At 42.3% G+C, this 12,438-nt stretch overlaps 1 protein-coding gene across 5 annotated transcripts in view; it reads left to right on the top strand.

Annotated features, from left to right (window-relative positions):
- Positions 1–1,262: 1,262 nt before the first annotated feature.
- The window catches only part of ZC3H14 (zinc finger CCCH-type containing 14), a 47,599-nt gene continuing 36,423 nt past the window's right edge, over positions 1,263–12,438 (top strand). For 3 of the 5 annotated variants that reach the window (XM_039537040.1, XM_039537043.1, XM_039537045.1), the window contains exons 1-3: positions 1,381–1,416; positions 2,645–2,687; positions 10,821–10,935. In XM_039537040.1, coding sequence (XP_039392974.1) covers positions 1,381–1,416; positions 2,645–2,687; positions 10,821–10,935 — 194 coding nt within the window. Of the gene's footprint in view, positions 1,417–1,651; positions 1,875–2,644; positions 2,688–10,820; positions 10,936–12,438 lie in introns of those variants that run through there. The other 2 variants (XM_039537041.1, XM_039537044.1) reach the window with 2 other exon arrangements.

Below are 12,438 nucleotides of genomic sequence, written 5' to 3'. Positions count from 1 at the left end.
ATATATACAATGATTTAAATATATGTAATATCACCCTTAATTTTTGTTTTAATTGTAGCTTTTATGGATAGATTCACTTGTATGCTCTCACTGCTTTATGCCACTTTGGAGTAGTCCAAACTACCAACTGTATACTGGCCTGCTAAACTGGGTTTACAGTGGGCAGGAGTGGGTGCGGTACAGTCATGTCAGGGAGAGGAGCTGTCTGTGGTGGATGATGGCTCTTGCGAGTGGGGGCCCAACATGATGCTGCTTTCGCCACTGTGTTTCCTGGCAGAGCCCTTTATTTCTGCCGATATCCACATCCGCGGATATGAATTTTGTATCCACACAGGGCTCTAAATTTTACCCTCAAAATGCAGGCACTTCAGGATTTGGTGGGAATTTTGTGAATAACAGTGGAGCCTAAAACTGAAGTTTAGGTGCCTAAGTACCTTTGTGAATCCCAGTCTTAGTTGTTTGGGATACAGGGTTTTTTTAAATGTTAACTTACAAAAAACATCAACCAATTTACCAAGGAAGGAAACTTGCTGAATAGGCAACTGGGCAACTTGACTCAGAATTGAAAAAAAAAAAAGTTATTTCCAAACCTCTCTCCCCGTTTTTTTTAAAAAAGGTGGTTATCCGTATCTGAGAGCCTGGGAGCTGGGCAGGTGTAACAGAAGACAGGAAGAGAGCAAGGTGTAGGGCGAGCAGGGATGAGGCTCTCAGTGGCGAGGGGGACTTTGTGCAGACAGGACCCTTTTTTTTTTTCAAAATGAAAGCAATTTAATTTTGATATATTTAAAATTGTCATTTGTGCAATAAGTCTTTCAAATGGAAAATTCAAATTAAAAATATTTACAAGTTTACACAGATAACTTAAGAGCAACAAAAACAAACCATATGCTGAGGTCACTGCAGTGTGTCTTTTTAAAGTAATACTAAGGCAGATTGAAACTCCATCACTATTCTTGGTCCAAACTAATCAAACCTATACATTTACAATTGTCTGTACATATTGATCAAGTACATCATCTGCTTCCAAACTCAGACATTTTACAGAAAAAAAAGGTAACAGAATTGTTCTTTTCTCAACGCATTTTCAGAATGCTGCCAGCCTTCCATTTCTCCTGGACGGGACATTCTCACTGGATTGTATGTCACCCACACGGGCTGAGCTTAAAGCTTTCATATGTGGTGGGCAGAGGGGACATGTGGGGGGCCGAGCAGCCGGCCGCGGCCCCCGCTCTGTAGAGGGCCTGGGGGTGGGCTTAGGCCCGGCGGGCGCTGTTCCTGGGCTGCCCGGCAGAGGCCGCTGCAGGCGGAGGCCGCGCTCTCTGTGCCGGCCCGGCCTGTGGTGGCAGCGGCGGGGCCCGGGACTCCTCAGACATTGCGACCATGGAGATCGGCACCGAGATCAGCCGCAAGATCCGGGTGAGCGAGAAGGGGGCCGCGAGCCCCCCGCGGGCACAGAGCGCCCAGCCCCCCCCGCTCGCCGTGCGGCCCAGCTCCCCGCGCTGCAGCCGCTGGACAGGCCGGAGGCTGGGCTCACGGGCCGCGCGCTAATGAGCCCCGGGCCCAGCTGCAAACCGGCCGCCGGGGGCCACGTCCAACCGCCTCCCCGACGCGCGCGCACAGCGGGGAGATGGGCCGGGTGGCGGGGGATGGTCAGGGAGTGAGAACCGGTGCCGAGGGGCCCAGCCCCCCCGCTTCCATGGGAGTTTGGAATCCGAACCCGCATCCGGATCCGAACTGTGCCGCCAAAGCCGGCCCTGAAATGGGCCGAACCGGCACCCAAACATCCTCGCACTCGGGGAGCCGAACTCTGGACCTGAATTGTGCCCTTCGAGCCCATCACTAGTAAACACCAACCCTGATTCAAAAATCATGAGGTAGATTCTCTCCCCCGTCATGAGATTGGCTTAAAAATGAGGTTTAAAAAGAAAGGTTTCTGTTTATTGTTTGTTTTATTTTGGGGGTTCACGTTTTCAAGTGTTTCTCTGCAACTATGAAGGGCTAGGAATTTAAAAACATAAATGGAGATTTTCAAGTAATCTCATTACTCAAGGAGCAAGAGCAGGGATCAGCAACCTTTGGGACTGGCCCATCAGGGAAATCAGCTGGCAGGCCGGGCTGGTTTGTTTACCTGCAACGTCCGCAGGTTTGGACGATCGCGGCTCCCACTGGCCGCGGTTCACTGCGCCAGGCCAATGGGAGCTTCTGGAAGCGGTGGCCAGCACATCCCTCAGCCCATGCCGCTTCCCACAGTCCCCATTGGCCTGGCACGGTGAACCACGGCCAGTGGAAGCTGCGATTGGCCTAACCTGCGGATGCTGCAGGTAACCAAACTGTCCCAGCCTGCCAGCTGATTTCCCTGATGGGCCGCGTACCAACTGTTGCGGATCCCTGATCTAGAGTTATCCCAGATACTGAGAGACTGGTGATTACATCATGAGAGTTGTCAACACTGCCTCTCCCTTTGGAAGTTTGCATTGTAAATAGTTGAAAAGAGGAAAAATAAGCTAACACCTGTACAAGATCTGTATTACTGGTGTTGACAAACACATTTAAACAACTAAAATTCTCTCAGAGTTTGGGTATTAGTCATATCCAATGTTCCTTAACTTAAATGCAATAATCTTAATTTATTTTCTTTTTATAGGGCGCTATAAAGGGAAAATTGCAGGAGCTGGGGGCTTATGTCGGTAAGTTTTATTCTATTTAATAACTTTATTTAAGTTCATTGTAATTAAAGGTGGAAAACACCTGCTAGTGTGTGTCTGCCCCTTGCAAGGGTATAAGGTAGTTTCCTCCCATAACAGTGTGGGGTTTAGGTACTGCACGTGACTTTAGATATTTATTTTAGTGCAACAGTAGTTCACAGTTTGATATAGTGCTCCACTGGAAGCAACCCTCAGAAAGGCTTCAATCCCGTATCTGGATTTGTACTTACAAACTCTGCCACTTATCTGGAGCACAGTTGAAGTCACTGGGGAATGGGCTACATGGGTGCAAGGATCACATGCCATTGGGTGATCAAGCCCAAAGGTTGTAGCTGGGTCCAAAATTAATCCTGCCACCTATTTAAATGTGTCAGATGGGTAATTACATTTGCAGGTTTACTGAAAGTGGTTATGAAAGGATGCCCCATCATCCTCTCAGTCCATCATGTCTGAAGGAGATCAGCTCATAATTTCTTCTTGCAAGTCTTCTCTTTAATTTGTTTGTCAGCCCCACTGTATATTTGGTCATTAAACCATGCAGCCTGGTTTTCTTCTTTGATTCCTCTCTTTCCTTCCCACTGTTACCTTTTGGTTCTCTGGTTTCTCAATCATACAGCTTCTTTTTCCACAACATCTCTGAAATCAGTTCTTTCTTTTTTTCTAGTGCCAAGATGTTATTAGTACTCTAGTACTCTCTGATTTTAATTACTCCAAATGAGGAAGTTAGTTAACTAGAAATTAAAAGGTACAGTGCCAAAAGTGAAATCCCTGCAAGTTTCGTGGAAACTTTTTAAAGACACCATGATAGAGATTCAAATTAAATGTATACCCAAATTAAAAAACATAGTAAGAGAACCAAAAAAGTGCCACCAGGGCTAAACAACAAAGTAAAAGAAGCAGTTAGAGGCAAAAAGGCATCCTTTAAAAAGTGGAAGTTAAATCCTATTGAAGAAAATAGAAAGGAGCAAAAAGCCAAAAAGAATTTGAAGAACAGCTAGTAAACTCAAAAAGTAACAGCAACATTTTTTTAAGTACATCAGAAGCAGAAAGCCTGCTAAACAATCAGTGGGACTACTAGACGATCGAGATGCTAAAGGAGCACTCAAAGAGGATAAGGCCATTGCGGAGAAACTAAATGAAGTCTTTGCATTGGTCTTCATGGATGAGGATATAAGGGAGATTCCTCAACCTGAGACATTCTTTTTAGGTGACAAACCTGAGGAACTCTCCCAGATTGAGGAGACCATAGAGGAGGTTTTGGAACAGATGGATAAATGAAACAGTAATAAGTTACCAGGATCAGTTGGTATTCACCCAAAAGTTCTGAAGGAACTCAAATGTGAAATTGCAGAACTACTAGCTGTGGTATGTAACCTATCATTTAAATCAGCTTCTGTAACAGATGACTGGAGCATAGCAAATGTGACACCAATTTTAAAAAAAAATTCCAGAAGTGATCCTGGCCATTACAGACTGGTAAGCCTCACTGTAGTACAGGGCGAATTGGTTGAAACTATAGTAAAGAACAGAATTATCAGACACATAGCTAAACACAATTTGTTGGGAGAAGAGTCAACGTGGTTTTTGTAAAGGGAAATCATGCTTCACCAATCTACTAGAATTATTTGAAAGGGTCAACAAGCATGTGGACAAGGGGGATCCAGTGAATATAGTATACTTAGATTTTCAGAAAGCCTTTGACAAAGTCCCTCACCAAAGGCTCTTAAGCAAAGTAAGCTGCCATGGGACTAAGAGGGAAGATCCTCTCATGGATTGGTAACTGGTTAAAAGATAGGAAACAAAGGGTAGTAATAAATAGTCAGTTTTCAGAATGGAGAGAGGTAAATAGTGGTGTCCCCAGGGGTCTGTACTGGGACCATATATTCATAAATGATCTGGAAAAAGGAGTAAACAATAGGGTAGCAAAATTTGCAGATGATACAAAACTACTCAAGATAGTTAAGTCCCAGGCAGACTGTGAAGAGCTACAAAAGGATCTCACAAAACTGGGTGACTGGGCAACTAAATGGCAGATAAAATTCAATGCTAATAAGTGCTAAGTAATGCACATTGGAAGACATCATCCCAACTATACCTATAAAATGATGGGGGTCTAAATTAGCTGTTTCCACTCAAGAAAGAGATCTTGGAGTCATTGTGGATAGTTCTCTGAAAACAAGCATTCAATGTGCAGCGGCAGTCAAAAAAAGCTAACAGGATGTTGGGAATCATTAGGAAAGGGATAGATAATAAGACAGAAAATATGTTATTGCTTCTACATAAATCCATGGTACGCCTACATCTTGAATACTTCATGCAGATTTGGTCAGCCCATCTCAAAAAAGATATATTGGAATTGGAAAAGGTACAGAAAAAATGATTAGGGGTATGGAACAGCTTCCATATGAAGACAGATTAATAAGACTGTGACTTTTCAGCTTGGAAAAGAGATGACTAAGGGGGGGGATATGATAGAGGTCTATAAAATCATGACTGGTGTGGAGAAAGTAAAGAAAACAGTGTTATTTACTCCTAACACAAGAATTAGGGGTCACCAAATGAAATTGATAGGCAGCAGGTTTAAAAGAATCAAAAGGAAGTATTTATTCACACAACACATAGTCAACCTGTGGAACTCTTTGCCAGAGGATGTTGTGAAGGCCAAGACGATAACAGGGTTCAAAAATAATGAAATAAGTTCATTGAAGATACATCCATCAATGGCTAATAGCCAGGATGGACAGGGATGGTGTCCCTAGCCTCTGTTTGCCAGAAGCTGGAAATGGGATACTGGGGATGGATCACTTGTAACTACCTATTCTGTTCATTCCCTCTGAAGCACCTGGCATTAGCCACTGTTGGAAGACAGGATACTGGGCTAGATGGACCTTTGATCTGAGCCAGTATGGCTGTTCTTCTGTAACCCCCTCTTCCATTGTCTGTCCCCACCAACTGGTTCATTCAAAAGACAGCTACCAAGATAATCTTTACAATGGCTCCTGTTCTTCTTCTGAATTAAGTTCAAGCTTCTTGTTTTATTGAAAGGTCTCTGGACCCACCTACATCTCTGCCTATGTCTTATCTTACCTCCTGTCTACACTGAAGTTGTTGTGGTTCTTTGTCATTTCTCGCTCCTGATTTTTACATCTTCTTTCATGTTACCCTTAATGCTTGGAACAGCCTTCCAATTAATATTTGCCTCCATTTCTTCCTTTAGAAAACCAAAATCCTCCCTACTTCCTGAGACATTTTTACTATTCTGAGCATAGACCATTCTGTATGTGTACATTTTTATTCTGATTTGTGTCTATTTATGCCATTCGGTTAGGTTTTCTGTAAAAAGACTGTTGTTGTTTTTGTTTTTTTAAAGTTATTTATAATGTAGAAATAACTGTTAAAGGAAAATCTCACAACATGGGAAACTAAAGAGAAGAAAAAATATTCTAAAATGCTGATCTACAATTTTTCACATTATTCCAAAATCTCACATTTGTACAGATGCCCAGGTTTTTCAGCAAGGGAATAACTTCCATACATTCCATACTAGGGGGCTGCGAACAGTAATATCTTATTCTGGAACTGTTCACGAACTACTAGCACAGGGCTGAAATGATATCTTATGAACTTTAAGAACTGCTGTTGCAGTATGAATTTAACTGCTGTAGTCACACAAACTGTCACATACTCCTCTGTACATTTTAAAATATGAGAGAAAATGTAATTCTGTTCTGTTATGCTTTCATTTCAGTTTAAGATTTCCTCTTCTTTTCTCTGATTTGCTTCCTTAGGCCCTGATATTGTAAAAGCTTATGCATATGCTTGATTGTAAAGTCTTTGGGGCACGGGCTGTCTGCTGTTCTGTAGAGTCCTAATAAAATGGGGCCCCACTCTTGATTAGTTCTAAGGTACTACTGCAGGGATCGGCAACCTTTGGCATGCAGCTCGCCAGGGTAAGCACCCTGATGGGCCAGGTGGGTTTGTTTACCTGCTGTGTCTGCAGGTTTGGCCGATCGCGGCTCCCACTGGCCACAGTTTGCCGCTCCAGGCCAATGCGGGTGGCAGGAAGCCGCGGCCAGCACATCCCTCGGCCCACACCGCTCCTCGCAGCCCCCATTTGGCCTGGAGCAGCGAACCACGGCCAGTGGGAGCTGTGATCGGCCGAACCTGTGGACGCGGCAGGTAAACAAACCATCCCGGCCCGCCAGGGGGCTTGCCCTGGTGAGCTGCATGCCAAAGGTTGCCGATCCCTGTACTACTGTAATAAACATGTTAAAGACAAATATGCTCAACCTTACATGCTGTGAGTAGTCTCTCTGAAGTCAGACAACTCACAGTGTAAAGTTAAGCACACAAATCAGTTGCTTCAAGATTGGGGCCTTGATTTTTTTTTTTAATTATTATTTTTTTAAATAAAGAATTGATGTACCATTATTAAGGTTAAGATTTAGTCATGGGTATTTTTAGTAAAAGTCATGGACAATAAACAAAAATTCACAGCCCATGACCTGTCTATGACTTTTACTATAAACACCCCTGACTAAATCTTAGCCCCTGGGGCATGGCTGCACTGGGGGGCCCCTGGGGCCAGCCCCATTGGCCGCTGCAGCTGCAGAATTTCATGGAGATCATGGAAAGTCACGGAATCCATGACCAACTTGTAACCATAACCACTATTTCCTCTCAGCAGTATTCCCCACCACTCCCTCAAATAAAGATAGAAAAGGAGGAGTTCTGAATTGGATTATTGTCAGTAAACATTATTAGTTTTCTTTTACGTTTAGTGACAACAGTAGCTTTGGGGTTGTGCAGCATTGTTAAGTGTCACCAAAATAAAAAAGGTACATCTAATCCTCTTCATAAAGTCGTTCAAAATGCTGCTGCCCAAAGGGCTATTCAGGTTTTAATAATATAATACTTGAAATGGAAGGCACTGTAGAGAATTGCAAAGTGCTTTATACATAATAAGGAATGAAAGTAAGAAGTCATCCTTTCGTTGGTATTCATCTGAAATGAATAATAGTTTGTTTTTAATCTTGCATATAGACCCAGGCCCTGATTGAACAAAGCACTTAACCATGTATGTAACTTGAAGTGATTTAATTGGCACTGCTGACATGCCTAGTTATGCACGAGTTGAAGTGCTTTTCTGAATCCAGACCCTACTGATCTTACCATCTCCCCTTGAAGTATATAGTGTCTATCTATGCTTATTCATTTTTTTTTTTTAGATGGAATTTTTGAAGTTAATAGGTAAAGGTTTGTCTGTAAATTTTATGCATAAATCAGAAAGGAAATTTCTCTATTTCAGGGATGTGCTGGCCGCCGCTTCCCGCAGCTCCCGTTGGCTGGGAACGGCGAACCGCGGCCACTGGGAGCTGTGGGGGACCATGCCTACAGACAGTCAACATAAACAAAATGTCTCGGGGCCCGCCAGCGGATTACCCTAGAATCATAGAATATCAGGGTTGGAAGGGACCTCAGGAAGTCATTTAGTCCAACTCCCTGCTCAAAGCAGGACTAATCCCCAGACAGATTTTTACCCCAGTTCCCTAAATGGCCCCCTCAAGGATTGAGCTCACAACCCTGGGTTTAGCAGGCCAATGCTCAAACCACTCTACCCTGATGGGCCATGTGCCAAAGGTTGCCGACCCTTGCTCTATTTGGTTGCTTTTCCTGAAGGAGAAAGCCCTTTTGCAGTATAGGGCTTTTATCTTAAATATTTGAATAAATGAGAAAACATATATTATGAGTGTTTAAAGAAAAGGCCATAATATACAAATGTGATACCAAAATGACTTTGTTCATATATTTATCGTGTATGTGTGACTCACTTGCTCTCTTAAAATTTTACTGTAATCTTTAATTTTGCTTCTGGTGGAGCTGACAATAGCCATATATAAAACTTGTATTGTATTTCAGAGGAAGTGGAAAAACTTGTTAATGAAAAGCTTGCTTATTAATTTGCTTATCAGATAATCCATTTGTTGTGCTGTCATAAGTAGGTATGTTTGACATACCAGGATGCAGTTCAGACCAGTGAGGGGCTGTCTCATCACTGTACTACAACCTTTACTCCTGTGGGAATTCTGCATCACTGTGCATGCTCAGAATTTATGTCCCCTGCAGATTTCTTTGCTTCCCCGCAGAAAAATGACTTTCTGACAGGGAAGCCACCAGAGCAGTTACGTGACCCTCCTCAGCAGTATGTTTCGGGTGCCCAGGGCAGCCAGCAGCTAATGACTGTGGGGCAGGAGGTGGGACTGGGGAAGTGTAATAGTGATCTCCCACCTATGTGCAACCAGTGGCCTGTGCTCCCCATTGCCATGCTGGAGCCTACATATTTATTTGACAAATAAAATTTGCAGAATTTTAAAATATTGTGTGCAGAATTTATATTTTTTTGGCACAGAATTTTTAATTCTTTGGTGCAGAATGCCCTCAGGAGTAAACCTTGGGTGCCTCACAATACCTTGCTTATAGTAGCTCCCACCTAGGCTGCTCACAAACAGCCTTGAAGCATGCAGGTCACACCATGAGTCTCTGTACAGTTGCAGCCTGCTAGCCACACCTTGGGTTTCACTCTGGCTCTTACCAACCTTAGTCAGACTGCAGGGTGACCCTAACACATTCCCAGTCTTGGATTCCCCCCCCCAAAATGTATGTCTTGTACTGCTCAGCCCCCTCCTGAACAGTCCACATTAATTGCTTCATTCCTTTAAGGAGTAATACACACAAGCTTACCACCTTAAATGGAGTTACTCAGACACTTCTACTTAAATACTGCATTAGCTTAATCAAGTTTATTAACTACAAAGAGAGAGTTTTAAATGTGTACAAGCAATGAGGCGTAAAAGTCAGAAATGGTTACAAGAAAATAAAGATAAAAATGCTTTCTGGTGCCTAGCTTAACAGATTAAATGTTTTTATTAAAGCTAATGTTAAAATTATATAATACACAGGTTGCGAAAAGAGTGACTGTACATCTGGGTATAGTGCTTGGATTATCCACAAATACAAAGTTTGTTTTTAAAAGTCATATGGTACATATAGTACAATATCAACAATAACCCAGATCTAGGTAAATAAATTTAAGAATACAGTTTAGATATTAGATTCAGAGCACGATTTCTTACCACATGCTTCCAACAGCATTACGGACCAAACTTTCAGGTGAGGATCCCTCCCCCAGAGTCAAATGGCTGCTGCTTTTGTCTTCTCAGATGCACAGAGGGAGATGGACGGGAAGAGAGAGGAGGAGAGCTTTGGAGTGCTTACCCCTCCGTTTTATAGTTTCAGTCCCTCTTTGAAAAGCATTTCCTGCTGAGAACCGAGAGACTGGGGGTCTGAGGGACCAGGGACACCTCATGCTGTTTCATTTCTAAGATGCAGCTTTTTTTGTCCTTGTCTCCCTTTCTTACCAAAGAATGGTCACTGGATAGGGGATGGCCCATCAGCTTTGGTGACACCTGGCTGGGGTGTCTGCTTGCCCTTTGTCTTTGAGAAGTTGGTGTAGCTACTCTCCAGATTTATCTGGGAAACACACCTAAGTCATGATTTCATCTTATGTTCATAACTTTACACACAATGTTTCTAGATGCATTTTACAATGATATTACTGATCAGCAAGTTAGGAGTTTTCAAATGATACCTCACAAGACATGCCTTATACAAAGATTATCACAGTAGTGTGTAGGGTGTGACTATAGGAGTGCATTTCATCACAGTATGTCAGAACATAGAAGGGTTTTGATGAAGCAACTTTATGGGGCTATATCCAGTGTTGTCAGTGATGCAGATTTTTTATTGCAAAAGAGCGAATCTTGCAAGCTTTTGATTTTGCAAGAAAATTCGCAAGTAATTACCAATCATTTTAAACAAGTCTGTTTGGCCATGATTTTGCTGTTCTCTTGTTACCTCTGTGCTTCCTGTTTAATGAAGATCTTCATTCCAAGGGGTTTATAGTAAAACTGGAGAAATATTCTGAGGTCTTCTTTGGGGATCTAATTTCTTTTGTGCATCTACTGTATTTTGAAAATCTTATAAAAATGTCATTGTTAAATGCAAAGTTGCTTTGAAAAATAATAACAAATTGTATATTTATTTTTTTCCAATTAGATGAAGAGCTCCCTGATTATATTATGGTAATGGTGGCCAACAAAAAGAGTCAGGAGCAGATGACAGAGGACCTTTCCCTTTTCCTAGGAAACAACACTGTCCGGTTTACTGTATGGTATGTTTGTGAGCTACTTTTTCCATGAACCTTACTTCTTACAATTATTTCATAACTGCTTTCTGTATATGAGACTTGAGAATATAAGAAATTACACATAACATTTGATCAATTAATTTTTTCTTGTGCATGAAGTGATGCAATATAGTAACTGATAATTTTTTTAATTATTACTTGTAGCTTGCTAATGTTCAGGCAGTGGTAACACTAACATACATATATACAGTTGTTAGAGATTGAGGTATTGGTATTCTCCTTTGATCCATTTTTCCAGCTGAACCTCAAGGTTCTGAAATGTTCAAAATAAATTAAGAGTCTGTTTAGACATGGTTAGCAAAAATGAGTTTCAAACATTTGAATCCCATCAAGAGAGTTGCCCTCAGAAAATTATTACTGCAAAATTCTATAAGAATAGAAAACATTACACAGTGCAGTCACAGCTGGTTATGGTAGATTTATTTGGTAAACTTCCCTTTTATTCAGATTAACACAGCTTCAGTTAGAGATGTTGATATTGTGTAGGCATTATAGTTATGCAGTGTTGTATCTGTGTTGGTCACAGGATTTTAGAGAGACAAGGTGAGTGAGATAATATCTTGTATTGGACCAACTTCTGTTGGTGAGAGAGACAAGCAACTTCCTCCACAAACTCTGCAACATTAACAACCTCCCTCAGAACACTATCCTTACCACCATGGATGTCACTTCCCTATATGCCAATATCCCTCACAGTGATGGCATAGCTTCCTGCCTCTAAATATTTTCAAGACAGTGGACAACTCTCAGATATCTACCTCAAACACATCACAAAACTCATCCATTTCGTCCTCACCCATGACAATTTTTCATTCAACACCACCACACTTTGTCCAAACCATGGGAGCAGCCATGGGTACCAGGATGGATTTCCAATATGTCGACCACTTCATGTTACGGGGGAGGGATAGCTCAGTGGTTTGAGCATTGGCCTGCTAAACCCAGGGTTGTGAGTTCAATCCTTGAGGGGACCATTTGGGGAACTGGGGTAAAAATCTGGGGATTGGTCCTGCTTTGAGCAGGGGGTTGGACTAGATGATCTCCTGAGGTCCCTTCCAACCCTAATATTCTATGTCCCTCCTTGAAGAAGAATTTCTGAGCAAATGCACCATGAAACAAGTGATATGCCTCAGATACATCAATGATAGATTTCCACCACAACATTAAAAACCACCACCTGTCCACTAAACTCTTTCTGGAATGCTTCCACGCTAGCATCAACTTCTTGGACACCACAGTCAGCTTCAACAGTGGAACCCTACAGACAACCATATACAAGAAACCCACGGATCACCACATCTATCTTCATAGATCAAGGAACCACACCAAAAAATCTTGTTATCTACAGCCAGGTACTCAGACACCACAGAATATGCTCCAAGGAGAAAGTCCAGGGTATACACCTTAACACACTTCAACCGCCTTCACCAAACAAGGCCACTCCACTAGAGAAGTAGATCTGGTCAA

The sequence above is a fragment of the Mauremys reevesii genome, linkage group 4 (genome assembly GCF_016161935.1).
Source record: "Mauremys reevesii isolate NIE-2019 linkage group 4, ASM1616193v1, whole genome shotgun sequence".
Taxonomy (NCBI): Eukaryota; Metazoa; Chordata; order Testudines; family Geoemydidae; genus Mauremys; species Mauremys reevesii.
This window is presented reverse-complemented; position numbering and strand designations above follow the sequence as displayed.